At 43.4% G+C, this 22,237-nt stretch overlaps 1 protein-coding gene across 1 annotated transcript; it reads left to right on the top strand.

The window, feature by feature from the left end:
• Window positions 1-558: 558 nt before the first annotated feature.
• LOC142959232 (mitochondrial intermediate peptidase-like) lies at window positions 559-21,927 on the top strand. The gene is made up of 19 exons (XM_076100462.1): window positions 559-1,004; window positions 1,184-1,357; window positions 1,509-1,597; window positions 1,781-1,867; window positions 1,993-2,056; window positions 2,169-2,351; window positions 2,904-3,060; window positions 3,183-3,231; window positions 4,285-4,345; window positions 4,513-4,565; window positions 6,431-6,584; window positions 6,790-6,867; window positions 7,165-7,372; window positions 8,089-8,198; window positions 8,438-8,512; window positions 8,946-9,062; window positions 12,503-12,624; window positions 13,279-13,352; window positions 21,493-21,927. The coding sequence occupies exons 1-19, from the start codon at window positions 858-860 to the stop codon at window positions 21,591-21,593; spliced, it is 2,103 nt and encodes a 700-aa protein (XP_075956577.1). The 5' UTR covers window positions 559-857; the 3' UTR covers window positions 21,594-21,927.
• The last annotated feature ends 310 nt before the right edge of the window (window positions 21,928-22,237 follow it).

The following is a 22,237-nucleotide window of genomic DNA, read 5'->3' as shown; positions in this document are numbered from 1 at the left end:
ATCGTAATAAATTTAATTGAACAGAGACAATCATGTTGTGTAGTTTTGCCGCTCTGTCTCTGAATGCTTCATGGCAGACCCCCATTAAAATGTTTCGAGGCAATCCCGGAAGACAAAACTATTGATTTCTTGATAAATAATTGATCAGCTTCCAGATGAAATAAAACCCCGATTAGCATTTCATTTGCTTTCTTTATTATATTAATAGTGTTATTTGCTCTTTTGTCATCCGAATATGTTGTATAGTTAAATATAATTTTCATACAACATTCATGTAAAGGTGAGATTTAATGTATTTGGTGTTTTTGATGCACGACATTAACCTGCTTTTATTGTGTAGGGGCTTCAAAAACAAGTAACCACCGTCGCTTCTATGTGACGTCATCACGTAATGGTTTTCAGTAGCCAGTCGCACTTTCGACACATGTCAGTTGTACGGTTTTTTATTATTATTACTCATTAAAAATTAGGAAAATGCAATACTTTAACAAAAATAATATGCAGCGTGTTACAATATTATATTTGTTATGAAGATTACTTTTTTTAAATATGTATTTTTACAATTTCTATTTTTTTTCACGAAAGTACCACCTGCTACAGTCGCTTAGCTTGGCTTAGATGGTCATTGAGCTAACATGTGAGTGTCTGTTGGCTTGACAGGTACGACTATTGACACATAACAACAGTTCAGTTAGGCTTAAATTAAAGATAAAGTTTGAATACATTAACGTTATTTACATTAGTTGTTGTACATTTCCGGCTTTTGAAAACAGGCTCACATTGACGCTAAAGTTTAGCATGTCCTCTGTCAGCCACTGTCAGTAGACATCACCAGGAAGGAGCAGATATAGTACAACATGTCTGCGTGTAAAAGGTTACTTTACGTTGTGAAGCACCGGAGCTTGTGGACGCATGTTCGGAGAAATGTCACAACGTGGTCTCCTGTTGGAGCTGCTTTCAACGCCAAACATCAAAAACGACCGAACTTGTTCGAGAAAAACGTGGTTTGTATTTGTCTTTAAATATGTCTGCTAAGTTTACAACACCTTTACATCAGTGCGTGCAGCTTTACTGAAATAATGTAAATAGAGAGTGCATCAGTCATGACATTCCCAGTGTGTGTGTGTGTGTGTGTGTGTGTGTGTGTGTGTGTGTGTGTGTGTGTGTGACCTCCTGGTTGCAGGGTTTGTTTGGGGTGCCAGAGCTGAGCTGTCCTGCAGGCTTCCAGGCTGTCACAGACCGAGCTCTGAAGAACACGGAGCGTCTGGTGGAGAACGCCTGTTCTTGTTCTCCAGGCGTTGAGACGGTTGAGTCTTTTGACCAACTCTCTGATGGTTTGTGTAAAGTGGCTGATCTGGTGAGTTTAAACCCCCCCCCCCCCCCCCAAAAAAAAAGCACACTTCTGAAACTGTGCTGCTGCTACCTACAACTCATGTATTCTGCATCATCTGCTTAATTGTATTATCTGAAGAGTTGAAAGCCAACTGTCATTGTTCTTGCTTTTACAGGCAGACTTTGTGAAAGTGGCACATCCAGATCCAGCGTTTCGCGAGGCTGCAGAGAAGGCCTGCATAGAGATCGGCACGGTTGTGGAGAAGTAAGTGGCACCTTAACAAAGATCTGCACACTACAAATACGCACCCCAGCACATCTAGCTTATGATCTATGATCAACTTGTACAACAGTAAGAAAACGCCGGTCGTTAAAAGACATTAAACAGCTTCAGTACTCGATAGATGTTCACTTGATGATGTTCATGTTCGCTGGTTGTGTGTTTCAGGCTGAACACCAACGTTGAGCTTTGCAAGAGCCTAAAAATATTGCTGGACAGCCCGGATATTGTGACTAAACTGGACGCTGATACGAGGTCATTTTTACCGTCATCTTATTTAGTATCTGGATAAATGATTTGTTGTTTATCTCTTCCCATAAATACATCAATGTCTAGTAGTGTATGATGGTAAGTGATTGATTTATTTCTGCCTTTTCTAGACGAGTGGCAGAGCTGTTCCTGTTCGACTTTGAAATCAGTGGAATTCATCTGGATGACAAACTGGTGAGGTGGTCATAATATAGACAAGTAATCAATAATGTGTAAAGACAACGTGTTTCTCCTTTTATGCAGTGGGATTTTACTGAACTTGGTGCTTTTTTTTTTTCCTCTGCAGAGGAAAGAGGCCGTCGCTCTCCACGTGAAGCTGTTGGATCTAAACAACGAGTTTCTGGTCGGCTCTCACCTGCCGAACAGAATTGCGAGGTCTGCGATTCCCGAGCATCTACACCTGCACTTTGCAGACGAAGGAAGCTTCATCCAAATTGGGGGATTGCACGCAGACTCCCCCGATGACTTGGTGTGTGCTTTATTTGCTCCGGGTCACCACAAAACCTTTCTCGCTTCTGCTCAGCAGGTGGCACTGTTGCCGTATATTAGATTAAGGGACTTTTTTAAATTATAGTGGTCAATACTTTCCTGATTAATGATAAAATGAAAGCTTTCGAAACACAAAAAGGAAAGTTTGAAAGCATTTTTTAATGAAATATTGGCTCCTCCCTCCTGGAGGTGCCTATAAAATTGTCCAAATAATCTCTCTCTTACAGTTACGAACTTTCATTTTAAAGATTTACGTTATACAGTTACAAGAAAACTCTTTATTTATATTAACCGTTTTTCTCTAATCTTAATGTCATCATAGTTGTGCCGATGTCTCTCATGAAGGAGGTTAAAAGCTCCGTCCAGACAAAAATTAAAGTAGAGAGATATGATACATTATCGTCTACACATGACCATCCAAAGATCTCTCATCTGTAACTCTGGATTAGCAGATTGCATTCGTTTGTTGATATCTCGCTTAATATTATGTTGTGTCATGAATTTTGCTCTTCATTCTCTCTTCCACCTGCAGGTGCGAGAAATAGCGTACATGATTTACCTTCATCCAAACGCAGATCTGATGGAGTGTCTGGAAGAGCTGCTGAAATGCAGATACAAACTGGCCAAACTGGTCGGCTACGAGTCCTACGGACACAGAGCCCTGAAGGGAACGATGGCCAAGACACCAGGTGGATATACGTCGCGTTGCTTCAGCATCATTATAGATTCTAAGTTGCTCTTATAGTGCGTTAGGCAACTACTTTTTAGATATTTGAACATGCTGCAACTTCATCTTTCTCTCTGTTTGTAGAGGCGGTGATGAGCTTTCTTCATTTGTTAACGGAGAAGCTGTCAGACAGGTACCGTCCACTCCTAAAAGTGTTTGTCAAAGATGTAAAGCTCAGTATTCTGTGACATGGTTTTTATGATGACCGGATATTTATTTTATATATTGTCTTGTAAGACGATGTGACGCCCCTCCCGCTGTCTTGGAGGCTGTTATGGCCAACCTCATCAGACATGTGTGAGGGTTGACAGCTGGGCCTTCCAGGCTGTGAAAGCTGTACCGTGTGCTCCGTCTGTCTCTCGTCTTTCTTACAACTCTCATCCATAAAACGACTAATCAACTAAAGAAATCTTAGTTGACTTCGACCAAATATGACCGATAGGATGACTAATCTCCACACATCCGTGCACTGCTTCTTTCATTGCTGGTCTGCTCACTCTGCTTGGTTGGAGTTGGGCTCTGTTGTGGCTGTCTGCATCTGCACTGCACATGTTCCAGTAGTACATGTGTTTGTGTCTTTTGTGGGTTTGTAACCTTTTAAAAACATTAGTTAAGGACCGTAAAATACATCAGCCAGGTCTTGTACGTTGACTTGCTTTGAGCCTGGAGTGTCTGACGATGCTGAGTTTGTGGTGGAATTTGGTTTGACGGGCGAGGAACCAGAATGTTTGGTGTGGAAGTTGTTACAGTTAATGTTGTATTTGCAGCTTTGGTACTAAGTGCTACAGCTCACGCTTTGTTTTGTTCCCGTGAGCCAGTTTTAGTACCTCCTTTCATTGCCGCTCACGCCCTCTGTTTAATAGTTTGTTTTTAAGAAAGTCTCTTGGTCTCTTGTCTTCCCTCTGTGTCACATTCCCTGAGCCGGCATCCGTAATCTTCAACAGCCCAAAAATATGCAAGTCAGGTGCACCTGAGACTGTAAATTACCCACAGGTTCGAATGTGAGCACGTTGACCCGGCAGCCGGTCCAGGGTGTTCCCCTGCCTTCAGCCAAATGCATGCTGGGATAGGCTTCTATTCCCCCCCCCCCCCCCACCCTTTGACCCTGGAGAGATACATAGGTACAGACTGGAATGACTGCCTCAAGGCAATGAGCTCATAACCGTTTCTCTTTTTCATCTCACAGAACAGCCACAGACTTTACGATGATGAGGAACATGAAGAAAAAACTCAACCCTCGAAATTCTGTGAGTGATTTTTCTTTTTCTTTTGTTTCGCAACATATTCCTACACATTTAGCTTAATCAGTATTATTTGCCCAATGGTTTAAAGCATTTTGTTTCTATATTAGATTCACTATAATTCAGTGTAGTCTATCGCATGTCAATAAAATACTGCTGGTGTTGTCTCATAGGAGCTCATGCCTTGGGACCATCCGTACCTCAGTGGTGTGTTGCGTGCTGAAAGGTGAGTAGTATCTGACGCCTGCTGTCATTTGATAAAGTCGTCTTGATCAGTATCTTTGAGATGTTTGTAATTCCATATTGCTCCGAGGTGTGAGCTGTTGTTGGCTCATCCTCGGGTGTCGGGCGTTATAAAAGGTGTTAGGAGAGAAGTATGGCAGTTGTCCAAGTGTTCTCTCAGACTCCTTTCTAATCCAGGACAATAATATCTGGTATAATCTCCCTCTTCAGCCTGTTGTCACTTTTCAGTGTTTGTAGCTGTGGCATTTTGGGGAATTCATGTTTAGGCCCTGAACCCCAGTGTTTGTTTACATGAGACACACGGCTACATCATGGTGGTCAAACTGTTGCTCCTACACATTTTGTCTCTTCTATTTCTCTGGCTGTCATGTGTTGTTATGATGTTATTCTGATTTTTTTTATTTGATGACCAATGCACCAAATATGATTATTGCGAGTAATTAGCAAATAGAAATAGCATGTATTTATGTGGCCTTAAAACATGTTTGATGTACTCGTTGATTTGAGGGAGTTTATAATGTTGAACGTCTCCTGTGACCGACGATGGTTCTGAAACGGTACAATTAATCGTTTAGTTATTTATTAAAGCCAAACATTCACGGTTTGCCGCTCCATAACTGTGTAAATGGAAGAAAGTGTTTTGGTGTTGGACTGTTCTCTGGACACGAGGAAACAATGGAACACATCTGGATCAGTAGAATACAAAAGTGTTAGTTGCAGCCGTTACCAACAGCTGCTTTTATGTTGTAATAGTTTTGATCTTGTTACTGAAACACTTGATTTGATCCAGTACAGAGATATGAGGAAGAGAGATGGGGGAACAGAAGTCAACAGAGGTCCCGGGGACGTTCATGGTCTTAGCGCCCTGTTACTCAAACTCCTTTCTCATTTCAAACTCATTTGAACAGCGATCATCTGCCATTGAGTGTCTCCAACTTGAGCAGATATCTCTGTCCTTAATGAACTGCACATTTCCCTCCCAGCAGTCTCCAGAGACCAATAACACGACAGGCCAAACGTTCCGGAGAAGTTTTAGATAAATCTTTATTGCAGACGTTATGGATCCCTCGTGTGTCCTTCTGGATTTAAGCTGCCAACAAATCGCCTGCGTATCTGTGTGCTGGTGACTGTTCCCGGGGCTTCTGAGGAGGAGTGGATCTGCTCACTGGTCCTCCTCTCCGTCGTGCCGCCCCTTCATTTCTAATCTTCTCCTGTTTGGTGGTTTTTGGGCTCCGCTAGTTAGCAGAACATTCCTAAAGAAAGGATTGCATCAAAGAGCCGTTCCCCCTCTGAGCTGCTTCTGTTTTCTGCCTCGCACATTTTTAACACGCGTTGATCCAAAAGCTGTTGATCTCTCCCACAAAAAAACACTCGTCAGTCTCTCTCTCTCATGACTTTTTCTCCCAATCGCTCACTCAATCATTTTCTCTTTATCTCTGCTTGTCCATCAGTGTTCAGACCGCATTGAAAGGAGGTCCAGATTGTGTTTGTGCGGTAAACAGAGCCGCGCTCGGCAGCCGCAGTCTGTCAGTCGTCACTGATAACACACTACATGTGGTGTTGAAGCTAAACGAGCGTTTACAGCAGCATGAACACATCCGTTTTAAACATGGGGGTACCCTCTCCTCACGATGGTCTCTTTGTCCTACCAGTTATCACAAGTGAGGAATGCTCGGGCGAGTTTTAGCCAGACTTGCTCAGCCTGCAAGGAGACCTCTGCAGAAATGATGCTCATTGTCATTCTTTTATCTGTTTAAATAGTCCGACACTTTCATACACGGAGTAAACTTGAGCCAAGTCTTTTTATTTTCAAATGCATTTTGTTGTGGTTTGTTTTGCTCGTGGCAGGTACAACATAGAGCCCAGTCTGTACACTCCATATTTGTCTCTGGGCGCCTGCATGGAGGGTTTGAACAACCTCTTCTCCCAGCTGTACGGCGTGTCCCTGATGTCCGAACACGCCAGTGCTGGAGAGGTCTGGAGCGAGGACGTCCGCAAACTGGTAAATCTGACTAATGCAGCCACATGTCTGGGATTGTGTTGGATCAATGCCTCTTTCTAAAATGTTGGTGTTTGAAGTCTGTTCTATGTCTCGTGTTAAAACAAAGACGGCTTTCTACCATGTGGTAGCAAAGGTGTATATTTCAAAGATCAAAGTTTTTCAATACTATGTGTTTTAATATGTCTTTATGTGTGTGTGTTCCCAGGCTGTGGTACATGAGACAGAGGGATTAATGGGATATATCTACTGTGACTTTTTCCACCGGCAGGATAAACCTCATCAGGTGTGCATACACACATCTACAATGTCTTCACAGGTTGTTGATGGTTTCTCCTCAGGAGATAGGCCTCTCCATAGTTTTTAATTCAGCTTTCAGATCAAATATTCTTTATCTGCATAACAGAATAAAAGCCCCTTTCACTGACGTAAGGCAACGTGGAACCTTGGAACTGACAAAATGAACAATGAAGACATTGTTGTAATCTGTGACATGCTCTTGTGTTATTTTCTTAATTTAATCAGTGATAAAATATGCAACTACGTGATTTTTCTTTCCTCCTCCTCCTCCTCCTCCTCTCAGGACTGTCACTTCACCATCCGCGGCGGCCGCCGGTGCCCGGAAACGGGTCAGTACCAGCTCCCAGTCGTGGTGCTGATGTTGAGTCTGCCCCACCCGACCAAGAGAGCCCCCACCCTGCTCACCCCCGGCATGATGGAGAACCTCTTCCATGAGATGGGACACGCCATGCACTCCATGCTGGGACGCACCCGCTACCAGCATGTGACGGGTGAGCTGCGAGCACAGATCGGAGACTGAAACCATGTGCAACTTACAAAACTTATTTTTGAAATATTACATCTCTGTAGAAATGATAAATGACCAAGTAAGACAAGGATATATGAGCATTGTACACGTGTGTCATTCAAACTGTTTACCTGGCAGAAGATTTGACATTTTATGAGCTGGGTATCTGAAAATTATGTCAAAAGCAGGAATTGTGTTAAGTTATGAAGTCTAAGTTATTCATAACAGAGTGGCGAATTAAAAATGGAGGGTAAATGTGATAGACGAGCCCAGAGCTTTAGATCATGCTTGGCAGGTAAAGCTGTCATTCAATACAGTTTCTCCTGTCAGTTAAAGCTGATGGATGTCTTCTTCGGTAATAGAAGATCCCAAAACTATTTATTTTACACTAATAACAGTATCCATGAACTCAACTTCAGGCTGTTTTCTTGATGGACACCATGTTTACAGCTGTTTAGACATGCTACTTTAATTACTATTGTGTCTGAAAGCTCACGGCAGTCACATCACCTGTAACTTTAATCATATCTTTTTTTTCCCTCTAAATCTCTCTTTCTATCAGATGTTGTTCTTGACATTCTGTTAAAACGACGCACAGTACCGAGCACAGTCGGGTCGATTCTGGAGTGATTTGGTCAGACCTCCTTGTGTTTTAGTTTTTGTGTTCTTGTCTCTGAGCTCTGACGTCCTCTCCTCCAGGAACCAGATGTGCGACTGACTTCGCTGAAGTCCCGTCCATCCTCATGGAGTACTTTGCCACCGACTACAGAGTCATCAGCCAGTTTGCGCGCCATTATGAAACTGGACAGGTACAACGAAACCCTCAGATTCACCATCACCTCGAACCACTGAAATATTACTCAATAGTTGTAGAGAGATATTCAATACATCAGGATTATACTAACATTAACACCTTCATTTTAGCTGTGACATTATTTATAAAGATTGAGTGACATCTGCAGTTATCGTGACTAAAAGGATGCACTAGGATGAGATGAAATGATGTCTTTCTGTCTGGTTTCTTCTGTCTGTGTCATTGTCTACTCAGCGTCTCCCTCAGAGTTTGGTGGCTCGCCTGTGTGAGTCAAAGAAGGTGTGCGGAGCCGCTGACACCCAGCTGCAGGTATGATGACCAACCACACACACACACACACACACACACACACGCATCACTTCCGATTATATCTAAAAGTATGTTTCACTTTCACAAGAACACACAACTGCAGAAAGACTGCTCGCTGTGTGATCAACAATCCATCAAGTACAAAAGCCTCCGGTCCGTTTTTTAATGTGTCTCGTCATAAACATTTAACAGCATCTTGTGGTTGAAAGGCCTGCACAGGCTTTGTATCATTAAACCGACACAGAGTTTAATTATTAAACCATATTACCTTAGTTTTCCTTGTTGAAGGCTGCTGGTTTGTCTTTTAGCTGTTTTAACGAACAGGGATTCCACTTAAACTACTTTAATATTGTTATTAATGGTTGATGAAAACTGTATTCATTTTCTTAGCAGAAAATAAATACAGTTCTTTCTGTTTTTTTTTCTTGTGCAGATTTTCTATGCGGTGTTGGACCAGATCTACCACGGCCAGCCTCAGAACCAGACCACCACAGAGATCCTGGAGGAGATGCAGCAGAAATTCTACGGCTTGCCTTACGCGCCCAATACGGTACATCTCCAGCTGAGTGGCTCGTCTCTAATACCGTGTCTTTAGATCGATTACAGTCTTTGGGGTTTGATAATTTGGGGAAAGTTCTGTGCTTTGGTTCCCTAAAGACAAACTTGGACGAGGACTCCTTTCAGCTTTCTACTCTTTCTCCTTCTCTTTCCTTTCTCCCTGGTTTCATATCTCTTACCAAGGCACAGCAGCGTTTAACGGATTAAAGCCTTTTTTTTTTTTTTTGAAGCCCTGCTAAAATCACAAAGCGGAGGTAAACTCTGAATGAGCTCTCCCTGGGGGAAATATTTGAAACTCTTCCTCCCAGTCCTTTAATGAAAAAAGCTCTCTATTTCCCCCACTTTTGCAGCTGTGGGCGAGTGGGTGAGGCAAAGGAGGGAGAAGTCATAAAGCATTTACTCCGGGCTGTAATTATGTGGGGTGCCATCAGGAATAGAGATTACAGAACTTCTGTATATTCTCCCAAAACTTCAGAGTCCAGGGCAGCGTCCTCCCACTCTTCTGCTCGTGTCCTGCTTTGTAGCTCCCTCTCCCCAGAGGTTGTGCTTGATGTCATATAGTCTCTTCAACGTTTCAAACCCCACACTGAAAGATCTAACAGACACCTCGCCCCCGTGTGCACAGCCAACCACAGCAGGATCCTTTTTCCTCATTTGAACTCGGCAGAAACTGAAGGATGATTGCGGCGCTTTAAGTTTCATGTATTGGATCATCGTTGGATCAGAGCGAGTGAAAACAGATTTGTTTAGACCCTTCAATGACAGACTCTACTTAAGCTTGTTTCTTTTAAAAAATGTGCCCTCTGTTTCTTTCTCTCTCTCTCTCCTCGTGGAAAGGCAAAGTTTCCACAGCAACGTGAACTTTTGAGTGGCTAATAGGTTACGGAAGAGCGCGGATTGTAAACATTAGGATGATGCTGACATGTGTATAGTTTATAGAGCAGGGCTATCATTTCCCACTGTGTGCAGAGAGAGAAAGAGGATCAGCTGTAAGTAACACACACCACATGCTCACCCTTGAGCCGAAGATAATATTTGGAAATAAATGGCAGAAAGCAAGATGTTCTGCTCGCTGTGTTGACATTTCTTTAATCTGCTATTCTTGGCTTGAATGCTTCATGATCTCCCCCCCCCCCTTTTTTGTTTTTTAATGAGCAGTGTTTTTAATGCACACTCAAGCACATTTAATCCACACTTTCCTGTGGAAATGTGAACGCACCACGAGTTGAGTTTAGACGGAACAAAACGTGTCTTTTATCTCACTTACAAGAGGAACGGAGTTAAAAGCCTGCGCTGACTTTGTCTCCTTCTTGAACGTCGGGATCAAAAGGACATCTCGCTGACATGTCGTCCACTTGCACTCGCACACTAACGTTGACATTAATCATTTGATGTGAGGCAATGGGGCGGTTTGGAAACAGAGAGGAAGTCTGAAGATCATTTATGTGGCACGTTTGAAGTGTTTACAGCGTAAAACCAAACAGCTCTTCAATAGATTTGTATTTGTTTCCAGTATATGAGGACATACAGGGAAGCCAAAGAGTCTCCAAATGAAAGGCTGGATTTAAGACTTGAGCAACAAAAAGTCCAAATATGAATATTTATTAATGTTGCTTTCATGAATCAGAATAATTGATGCACAATTTTGTTTTGTCAGTTGTGTGAATTAGCTTCAAGCCGCTATAACAGACTTCTCATCTACATGACTGAAGGCGCCGCTGCGTTCAGCTGACACAGCAAACTTTAGCGTTAGCTTGCCCGCGGCCTCTCTGAGCCAGAGCGGCCCCTCAGGAGAGCGTTCCCCTCTTATTAGAAGCCACCGCAGCCCAGAGCAGCTCGTCCAGTCAACACTTTCAAGCTTAATCGTTTCTAACGCTGCTGGATCGCCCAGCTGTTTTTAACGTTTATTACACTTTGAGATCCAGTAACATCAGTTTGAAGGTATTTTTGTAGCATGAACGTTAAATACAGGATTTTAAGTTTGTTGTTTTTTGGCTTTTTCGTGATATTATTTTAATTCAGTCCTTGTTTCACTCCAATGACTTTAAACTGCTTTATAAACACAAGGTTAATACATTTTTTATCAGAATAATAAAGTCGGTATAATTCAAAACTGATGAAACAGACTTTTTAATTAATTCTTTATAATGTGTTAATATTATAAATACACAATGCCTTTATATAAAGTATGAACTCAGGTCTCCCTTGGAAATTAGATCTCAATGAGACCGCTCTAGTTATTATGTTTATATTAACAAAGGATCGCGTGTAAGTTGAAAAGATTAGCTGGTACTGATGAGCCCACAGAGAACCGGACTGCTGGTCCCCTCAGATATTTAGCTTCTTTCAGCTCAGTGTTTTGGTATTGCACCACAACGTTTTTGTGCCAGGAGCTCAACGCCGTTTGGTTCTCTTTGCATTCCTTTAAAGACAAATTCAATAAACGTGTCTCTCCTCACACGACCTCTCTTCCAAACCAACTGGACCAGAGTGTGGGCCCAAACTGGAGCATGCGCAGTCGGCACGGTCACATACGTCGTGCTGCACATTGCCGTTGCAGAAATTATGAATCTCAACTCAAGGCATTCTCATTAAACATCCTTTGCATTAGACAATTATTTCCCTTGAGTATAAATCATAAAGCTGTTTAAAGTGGCGGGAGGCGTCTGCAGTCTGTTATGATTCTGTTAACTGTGTCTTCTCTAAATGGCTGAATGTTTGAGTGTTTGCCAGCCGAATTCCCCCAGAGTCCCCGTTTGCAGAGATCATAAAAAAGGCTCGTCTTTATAGATGTGCGGAGGGCCGCTCCCAAACCCCCCCCCCCCCGCAGAAGAGAGGAGAAGGGGGCTTTCTACCATTTAGGAATTTCCATGATTTGGCCTTTTTAAAGAAGGAGCTGTCAGGTTGTGATTTAATGTTTTGTTACCGAGGTTTATTGGAGGAAAAGGTGTATTTATGCCAACAGCATAATGGCATCAATAAAGACGATGGAGGTGGCTTAAAAGATGAAACAAGCGTTTGAATAGTTGTATGATTCAATTTAGTTGTAGTGCCAAAACTAAGTACGGTTTTTTTGTTTCGTTTTTCAATTTCACTGTACGGAGATGTTTCTCTCCCCAGTTGAAGTCTCATCTGTAGTTAATATTTAGTTTTACTGGGATAGTTCGCTGCGGTCATGGAACAGCTTCAACCGTTGTTTTTTACGAGCAGAAACATTTTAAGCCTTTTACGGCTGTGATGTCGTCCTCTTCCACGCTGCTCCCTCACCGCACACACCGATCATACTTTACTGCCAGAGGTCTGCTGTCACATCCACTCTGGTAGAAGTAGAACCTGCTGACGTGCAGATTCTTTTTAAGATGCCCTGTCTGAAGGTGATAATGTTGTGGCTACATTTTTTTAATTTTTTTAATTTTTTTATTTCCTCCACAGGCGTGGCAGCTGAGATTCAGCCACCTGATTGGCTACGGGGCCAAGTACTACTCCTACCTCATGTCCCGCGCCGTGGCCTCAATGGTGTGGAAACAGTGCTTCGTTCAGGACCCTTTAAACAGGTGAGACAGCTGCTCATGGTTAAAACATTCAATAACAAAATATCAAATTAAGCATGCAGAAATGGGAGGGAAAATGTTCAACTTCCCTCGAACAAGAATGTGAATATCCTCGACTTCTTATCCAAACACTGTTTTACTCTTTTGAGTCACTCGTTACCTTGTGCTCCTGGTGGGAGAGGCACACGGATGATGTAAAAGCATTCGTAGCGCTGAGACGAATGCCTTCCGACAGGCCGTCTTCCCCTGTTTACCGTTAAAGTCTCCGTCGTCTGACATTGAACATGACGTTAATATGAAACTCACGCCGACTTGGCAGGTTTGTGATATAATTCACAGAAGTGTTTGCCTTTGGACAAAGCACAAACGCTTTGTTTGAAAAACGAACCATCTGCCGTGGAGCCCCGCAGCGTTCCCCCCCCCCCTGCCTCTCGTTTGTTTTCCTTTGCTGTCTTCCCTTTCCCTCTGAGATTGCTTTAGTTCCACCTGTAGTTGTCAGATCTCTTGTTTCCTGTCACCGGTGTGTTGTGAACAGGCAGCTTAGGAGACTCGGCCCCTGGGCTCCGAGTGGCAGTGGTGGAGCTTGTTGGCGGCAGAATTCAGGTGTCTGTAACCTCATCTCTTTCTCTCTTCTGTGTTTGTCTTTCTCTTTGTCAGGGACATGGGTGAGCGTTACCGTCGGCAGATGCTGGCCCATGGAGGAGCCAAGGAGCCCATGCTGATGGTGGAAGGTAACTTTACCATGTCCAACACTTTTTTTTCCCCAAGATGTTTAAAGAATCTTTTTAGATTTACCCATAAAATTCAACAAAGCTCATTATTTTAGGACCAGTTTATCTGAACATGTTTGGGTTACATCAGACTTCTAAGCCTCAGTTCTGCTAATATTTTTGGGCTCCCGGCTCACCTTTTGACCCCATCGCCTTAAGATAACAGTCGCCCCACCTCGTGCAAGACACCTTCTCTTCTCCAGGCAGATTTAGCTCATTTGTACCATCTTAAAAAATGTTTTAAGATTCCCCAGAGTTCATCTCCAGGTTTCCTTCGGTTTAGGAATTAAAGTGTCAATCCATTGGCTAAAATGACTGTAACATTATGCTGTTGGATTTGTTTCGACAGCCTGGAGGGTCAACTGCTCTAAAATGTGTTTTTTTCCAGCAGTCTGTGAGGCAGAAAGTCATCCTTGAAAGACGACATACTGATTACGAGTTAGAATGTGCGTCAGTGGGAAACACGTATAAAAGTAACCTTCTTTTATTTACCAGTTATTTTTCAAATGTGTAAAAGGGTTATAAAATATTATAGAGGAAGAAGAAATAAATAAATTACATGATAAATAGATGAATAAAAAACGATACATGAAAACAGTAAAGATTGTTATATATTCGAGTACCATGAGACAACTGTGAACCCACGAAGAATTATCAATCTACAGCATAAACATGAAAATATGTATTTATATATTAAGTAAGATTGACCAGAGTACTTGGTGTCCATTACAGTCCGTAAGCCTCACCAGTAACGATGGTATTGAACATCACCTGAGGGGAATCGTAGCTTGAGTTCATTAGTCGGGTCGGGTGTTGATGCTGTTGTGGTTTGGCTCGCTCTGTGCTTGAGCTCCCACAATGGCACATATTTACCGATCTGACACACCTCCCAATGTTTCTCATCTTTGTTTACAACATCAACCCAGAGACGCAGCCAGTCCTGCTGCGGTATAAATTGTCGAGTCAGCTCCCTCTGGCAACCATACGCTATTCATGCTAGTCCAAAAGAAATCATAGCTCAAAGACATTATGCTGCTTTTCTTTTTTTAAACAGACAAAATCCAGAAGGCAGGAAATACAGACATGGATGATTATGGGTTTGAACCATAAAAAAAACGCTGACTCTGCAGGGTTAAAACACAGACCGGTACATTCAACTTTGCGTTTAACCAACATTTTTCAGCCATGCCAGCAGTGCGGCTCTAGAGACGGCATTGTCAGTCAGTTGGTCTACCACGTCGGTGACGACTGAAACTTCTCAACTGTTGGACGGATTGCCGTGAATTCTTTTGTTCCTCCCTGAACTTTAGTAACTTTGGTGGGAACTTTTCAACCAATAAATCAGTTAATAAACACATAACAGACATTCAGGGCTGGTCCTCTGTCAGGGGTATCCTCCCCTGCCACACATTCTTTGTTTTATTTTTAATTAATCTATTTTCATCACTGAACTAGCTCCATCATCAAGTCAAAATCTCAGTTTGTCAAATAATTTGTATTGCGATCAAATACCTGCAAAGCTAAAGGCATTCCCATCGGTCTCAGCTGTACGTTGTGTTTTAGCGCTAAGTAGCAAATGTTAGCATGCTAACACGCTAAACTACGATAGTGATCATGAACTATATACCTGCTACACATCGGCATGTTATCATTGTGACGTTGTGTGTAGCCAAACATGTGAGCGAGCGTGTACATCCTCACAGAGCCGCGAGCATGGCTGTAGACTTGTGTTTGGATATCTTCCGGTGCGTCTGTTTGTAACCGTCAAACTGACTGTTAATCAGGTTATGTCATTTTCAGCAGAAGAAGTAGTATCTTCCAATAGACATGACGGGGCAAAACAAACGACTTCCTCCTGTTTCTCTTCCCTTCCTCCTCCCACCACTTCCTCCTCCCCTACTTCAGCAGTCACTGTGGCATGTCTGGACAGGACAACAGAGGAGAGGGATTAGTAAGATCAGGTGACATTTGGGAGTGGACTGTAAATTTCTCCCTCAGGGTCACCTCCTCGCTCCTCCTCCAGATTGTCCCTTTGACAGCTCCGACTAAGGGCTGCGCCCAGCTTCTGAAATTACCGCCACCAACCGATCAAGTCCTTGTTATTAGATCTACTGTCCAATTAACTGTTGTTGAACTGTCAATATTTGCGTTTATGGCTCCCTTTTGAAGTGAGCGCTACTCTAATTATAGGCCAAGGCCCATGTGTGCGGAATAGTTATCCGGGTCATATTGATCCCTCCGGCTGTCATTCCCAGCCATAAGTCATCGTACAAGCCTTCTGCAAAAATGTCTGCTTGGGGGAATAACACCAACACAAAATGATTTCATTTTGCAACAAAAAATAGATTCAGAGCCTTGAAGTGGTTAGATGCCATTTCTAGTCTCGCATGTTTGGCAAATTTCCATAATACATATTGTTTTGTCCACTCTGTGCACCTGCGTTTATGATAATCATCTGAAACCCATTTCTTTCTTTTTTTTAAATCATAATATCTATTCCATGTCTGGAGAAACGCTCAAACGTATTTAAAGAGACTCATTCAGCCGCCTCAGCTGGCTACATATGTCCTCGTGATTTACATTGAGATCATGAAAACCACAGTCAGAGTTATAAAAGGACATCGGTGCATGTGCTGAAACATTTAGCTCTTTACTACTCTTCACTGCGGGGTTGAGAGGTTCATAGCAACCATCTTGAATTCCTATTCGGGAACGGAAAACGGGTTTGAATAAGAACAGCCCTTTTTACGTCAAACGCAGTATTTAGGCCAGAAGAGAGCACGAGACTAGAAGAAGGACGCAGACTCCAGATCCGACCCACTACGCATAATTCTTTCAAACAAAGAGCCCTGTACACATGGTGGTGTGTAACATTTCGCTGCGATCCCCTTCGGCGAGGTGGTGGACGGGGGCACCCGGGGAACCGGAGCAGACCCGGGCGAGGCTGGTCTAGAGGCCAGTCTTTATCTGCTTGGCTCCCTCCCCACCGCTGGATGTTTCCCAGGAAAGACCAATGTTGAAACGTAAACCCAGAGCGGCAGCGCAAGGTACCGAGTGAAATGAGTCCGAGGAAAAAGTGAGAGTAAGAGGGAAGAACAAGGCGAGAGAGGGAAAGGTGATCGACTGACTGAACTGAACCTCGGCTCCTGCCACAGAGAGGGCTTTCATGGCCCAGACTGTTCCCAGAGCCCCGACCGCCGAGCTCAGAAAATGGATCTACTCCGGCTCAGTAGCTGAGCTCTTTGTCTGAGGGCAGCGTGGCTGAATAGTTCATACGACCGCTTGCACAGTCGCTAATAAAACCCCCAAGAGCACGGTGGTCCGCACGGTCCCACAGCACTGTTGTGACAATGATGTTTAGTTCGGCCTGAACCAGAGGAGAGAAACTTCACAGCGAAGATGTGAAGCTGCAGAATTCATAATTTATAGCCCTTACATAAAAGCAGACATGATTTGTGATGAAAATGATCCTCCAGGTCTAGAGGGAAGTGTCTCCTCCGTGATTTAGCCTTTTGATGACTCCAGCGCTGTGAAGACAATAGTAATACAAGTTTTAAAGGCGACGTATCATGAAAGACTCGCTTTTTCAGTGCTTGTGTCTTCCAACCCACAAACCGTGAAATAAGACAACCTAGTCAGGTTTCTTTGTTGGCTTCCTGTATCTGTCACATGCAGGCTCATTAGAATATACAGCCCACGGCTTGAGAACTACCTTTGCAGTGATTCATCATATTTAGCCAATCAGAGCAAACGTGGCTTTTTAATGAGGGAGGCGTAAAGAGGCGAGCGCTAAAACTGAGCTTTTCAGACAGAGAGCGGGTTCAGGTTCATTCAGACAGAAAGTTGTTGAAGCTTTTGTGTGATGGAAATCTCACCAAAAGGATGATTTTTAAAATAATTTCACCATGTTGACTTAGTTTAGCATGTTAGCATTCTAACATTTGCAAAAACAAAGTACCGCTACGTATTGGACAGTAAAGTATTGGACAGACCAACATCACTAGTTGCGCTTCTTGCATGGCTATACATTAGCATAAAGACCTAAGGTACATGCGTTTCTCAGTTGCAATAATCAGATTTAGCATTTTGTCACAGATTAATTTTCTGCACGTTTAAGTGTGGAACATTTTCCCACATTAAAGCGCTGGTGTACTGAGTTTTGTACGGTTTATCCTCAATACCATTGCAGGGTTTTCTTTTGTGAAGGCACTTAGCCAACAAAGAGCCTCCCTGTGCAGCGTTTGTCATCACCCTTGTCTCGCTTTACTTTCTGGGCCTGTCTTAAGTGCTGTTTGTAGAAAAAGCTTCCTGAACTTCAAAGGAGTAATTACAGAGGCAGTGAGCCAAAGTTTGCCTCCAGGTTTGACAGAAGTAACTGCTTTTCACACCTCGACATGTTTCAAATGGTTACAAGCAGCAGCTGAACGGCTTCTGAGGCAGCCAGGAACACGTTTTGAAAATGTGTGATCGGCAACTCTTAAAGTGACTTAAAGCTCCGCGCGCTAGTCGTTGTACGAGTGTTTTTTTTCCGTACGCATACATGGAATGTGACGCTACAGAGGCTCAAGTTACTGCACTCTGCAGTTTGTTCCCTTTTTTTTTTTTTTAAATGCACAAATGTGGCGTACTGCTGCTCCCCCTGCGAGTGGGTTTAATTGGCCAATAAAAGCAACCAATTAAATCATGAAAGAAGTGAGCACAGCCAAGCCCAAGAGACCGGGATCAATGGCTCTTATACAACAGCTCAGCCCTCCGATTGGTTAAAGACACTTTCCAACCACGCTGATTAGTGCTCTAATAGCAGAACAGCCGTATTCTGCTATTGGTGCACTAAAAGTGTGAAAGAGCTTCCTACACATACTTCAAGAGAGCCAATAAATCAATATGTGTTTTTGTAGAAAAGATGCACGACTCCAGAGGTTGTTGTTTACTTTGACTAACGAGCCTTCAACCCCATGTTCAAGATTTCCCACCAAAAATGGGTTTACTGTTCAGTGAATCTGTTCTTAAAAGAATGTATCTCAGCAGACACTTTACCACCAAAACTGGGCGGTAACTCAGATGTTTGATGATTTCAACCAGCAGTAGCTGCAGGCTGGGCAACATTTCTACTGAGTTCTTGTCCCCAGAGCCGTCATTACCGAGGCTCAGAGCCACACAGAGGTCTTCATCTGACTGATAGCCATCGCCCACCACCCTTTAAGATTACTCTGTGTATGTTCTCCTGTGAGAGATGAAGCTCTGTTTACTGGCAAGATATTTAACTTTCAAGTGTAAGTGTAACTGTAGAAAGATATTAGGGCAAGTTGCAGCTTCAGGGTCAGAGGGAGTAAACGGCAACGGATTTAAATATTCACTAAAACGTCCATGTTGAGTCATTTTGTTATTAAAGCAGGTGGCTAAAATGAGTTTCCATTTCTCAGTGGAAAGAATCGCTCTGCTCTGTATTGAGAGAATAGCTATTTCAGACTAGAAGAGGCCGTGAACGTGTGATTTCAACGTTCCCACACCAGCTCAGGAAGATCGGGCAGGAATAGAGAGCGAGTGCTGCACTTCGCTTCCCAACAAGTACTCTTGAGCGAGGCGCTCAACCGCCAACAGCTCCAGTGGGGCTGCTCAGCGGCCAAACTGCAAAGCAGGGATACAGTTGTTAAGAAAGATCCACTGTTTGTTTTTTTGTTTCACACTTTTTTTTTGTTGTGTGTCTTTTAACACCTGCCCAAACTCTGCTGGCCAAGTTGGCCCCGAGATGACTGTAATGGGTAGAAGCCCGGGTCCTCAATGGCCGTGTCAGCGTCATTATGAATGGAAATGGAAACTCTTAAATACGAGATGACTCACAAGGCAAAGCCTCTGTCCTAAGGCTCTCCTAACAAAGGACACAAAGCAAAGCCTATGTTTGGTTTGGCTCTGCGTTTCCTCGGTGCGTCGCCAAGAGTGAGTTTCAGAGGTCTGCCCACTGTGATGCTGTCAACTCATACAGTATCTGTTCAGAGGTACTGCTGCTGTAAACCAGAATACATTAAACATGGATTCATAATGGCAGGCAGTGATGGTTAGGAAAAGCCTTAAGTTGCATACGGGTGATAAACCCTCTGGTGGTGTTCCCTCTGTGGACTGCACAGCTCCACCATTAACCTCTGTGGTGCCTCCATTTACTTCAGTGCTCACCTGTTTACAGCATGCTGATGGTGCCCTGTCGGTGTGTTATGTCCGACTCAGCACCACCTCCTTGTGTGTATCTATAAAAGCCGCTTCTCCCATCAGATACTTCTCCACGATGTTGTTATGACTTTGAGGTTATCGGTGCATTCCTCTCAACCTCTCCCAGGGATGTGGGCTGAGAACAGACTCACTCCTCACGGCTCATTGTTGCGCCTCTCTTCATCTCCTGGCGCTGACACCCGCAGCTGTTGGTGATGAGAAGCCGGCGAGGGTGCTATTGTTTACCCGACTTACCTCTTTCATGATCACGCCTCCCTTTCTCTCTCTCTCTCGCTCTCGCTCTCTTCATCCTCTCCTCCACCTCTCTCATCACTGCTGTCATGTAAACGTTGCTTGTTAAACACAGTAAACTGGAGCAGACATTCCACTAGTTGTCGGAGGCACCACAAGGTAGTAACTCTTATCATTACTTGCTATACTATGACTTTTTGTCTCACATACTATATGCTCTGCCCTTTTCCTCATGTTTTGTTGCATACTGTACTATGAAGAGGTGCAGTGGATACAACAGAACGTCCTGCAGCCCTTTTTAATTAGGACTGTCATTTATGGTTAGAAATCATCACTTTCATGTGGCTGCCTAGTTTCCAGGTACCCAGGGTCCTTTGCGGTCGTGGTGCATTGGGTACCCCTGTGTGCTGGTATCATCTTGCAGCCAAGGGGTAGGGAGCGACCGGTGGGTAAGAGGAGATGATAATCCCTTCTCTGGTACTCTTATACAAGGCGATTCTCTCAGGATGGCAGCAAGGTAGACTCCCCAGTGTGTGTGTGTGTGTGTGTGTGTGGGATTGACCGGCCATGTCTTGCTGTGTGTGTCCATGTGTTAAGGATCGCTGTGTAAAAACTCTTTCGCGTGTCCATTCATGCGTGCCTGTGCAGACATGCTTGTGTTTGAGTGAGTGTGCGTTGGAGGTGACCCGTGCAGGAAGGGAGAGGGGAGGGGGGGGGTATTTACATTGGCAGCTACACAAGGGGAAATGAACTGACTTCAAAGCGGGCGTGCAGCTGAATTGTAAAGCAAGCGAGGGAGTCCTCCACGCATGAGCTGGCAGACAGGTTCTCAAAACACAGACAGACATTCCCAGGGCTCGCTCACGGGCTGCACACACACATAGTTGCTCTGCAGCGCTAGTCATAGTCTGGTGTATCCAGAGTGTGTGTGTGTGTGTGTTGGTGTGTGAGCTCAGTATCGCCCCTGTGACATGTACAGCATACTGTTTTGGTTTTGGTAAAGGCTGAAATTGAAGATGTTGAGAACTTCATCGCCGTGTTTTACGAGATGCTCTCTGTTGGATCATATCAACATCTGAGGCCCGTTAGAGAAACAAGCTGTGGAGAGATACCTTTGAGTGTCTGTTTACACTTCTTCTCAGTAAAGAGAGAACGTATGAAGTACTACATACTGTATTTAAGGATTAGATTTAATATTATACTTTGCACTGATTGCACATCAAATAACGAGATCCACATGTTAAGAATATAACCTTCCTTTAAAACACATCATACTTGTGAGGATGATGTTGCAGAATTAGAGCAGAAGTCTCAGGAGCAGCAGCCGGTATCCATGAACTTAATTAGATTCAAGCTTAATTTGGGATAAAAATAGTCCTTGCTTCAAAGGATTTCTTAAAAATGCTCCCATTAGCCTTTTTCTTTTTTTTTTGCTCTCTTTTGTAAAACCACTGCAGTAAATTCAGCTTAAATGTTCCAGAAAGCTGCACTTTTCCTGTCAGAATGAGGTGAGATGATTGGAAATAGAAAACCGGTTTATCCCAGAGCCCCAACAGTATTGTTTCCTTCCCAGAGACAGATGTGCATTAAACACACACACACACACACACCTTAAAACCTGCTGCTTTATGTGTTTGTGTGACAGGGATGCTGCAGAGACAGCCCACCATGGAGGACTTTGTGGATGCGTTGGTGTCTGAGCTTAACCCGAACTTTGAAACCTTCATCATGGACTCTGAAAGCTGAACGATGCCTCTGGCGCCATGGAAGCGGACTTGGACCTTTACAAAGACGTGATACACTAATGATGCACACAGATGTGGCAGCAGCTTGCGCGCTCATTCTTACGAAGCATCTTTACTTTGTCTGTAAATTAATTAACATTTTATAAATTGCTGGTCTCCCTTATAGTCACATTGACTTGTTTTGATGTATTTGGTTAATATCATAAAACGATCTTGAGTTTGTACATACTGTACCTTTTATCACCTTTAAGTAGCACTGAGCGTTGTTAAAAATGAACAGACAAAATGTGCTCTGTAATGTAACAAACCCCCATAAATTTCACTAAGTTCCCTAATTTTGTGGTTATTATTTATCTGCCTTTAACTTATTTATTTAATGCCATTTTCAGCTCACATAGCAGCAGAGTATTATATGTTCCTGATTAAATCAGTGTGAGGAGCAATGCTTAATCTGTTCTTCCTGTCATGCGGTCATTGTTTAGACTTTACATTAACAACGCTCCATCTGTTTTGTCTGTCAGGAGTTTTGAGGAGGAGGAGGAGGAAGAGGAGGATTAGTGTTTGGTGAATTTCTCTCTCTCTGACCTCAAGAGCACCACTTTGTGTTTTGAATTTCCAGGAAAAAACACTCCAATGATGTCATCA

Source organism: Anarhichas minor, unplaced genomic scaffold, assembly GCF_050575085.1.
Source record: "Anarhichas minor isolate MPS153535 unplaced genomic scaffold, ASM5057508v1 ptg000026l, whole genome shotgun sequence".
NCBI classification, from domain to species: domain Eukaryota; kingdom Metazoa; phylum Chordata; class Actinopteri; order Perciformes; family Anarhichadidae; genus Anarhichas; species Anarhichas minor.
The sequence above is the reverse complement of the archived record's forward strand: the minus strand, read 5'-3'. Positions and strand labels throughout refer to the sequence as shown.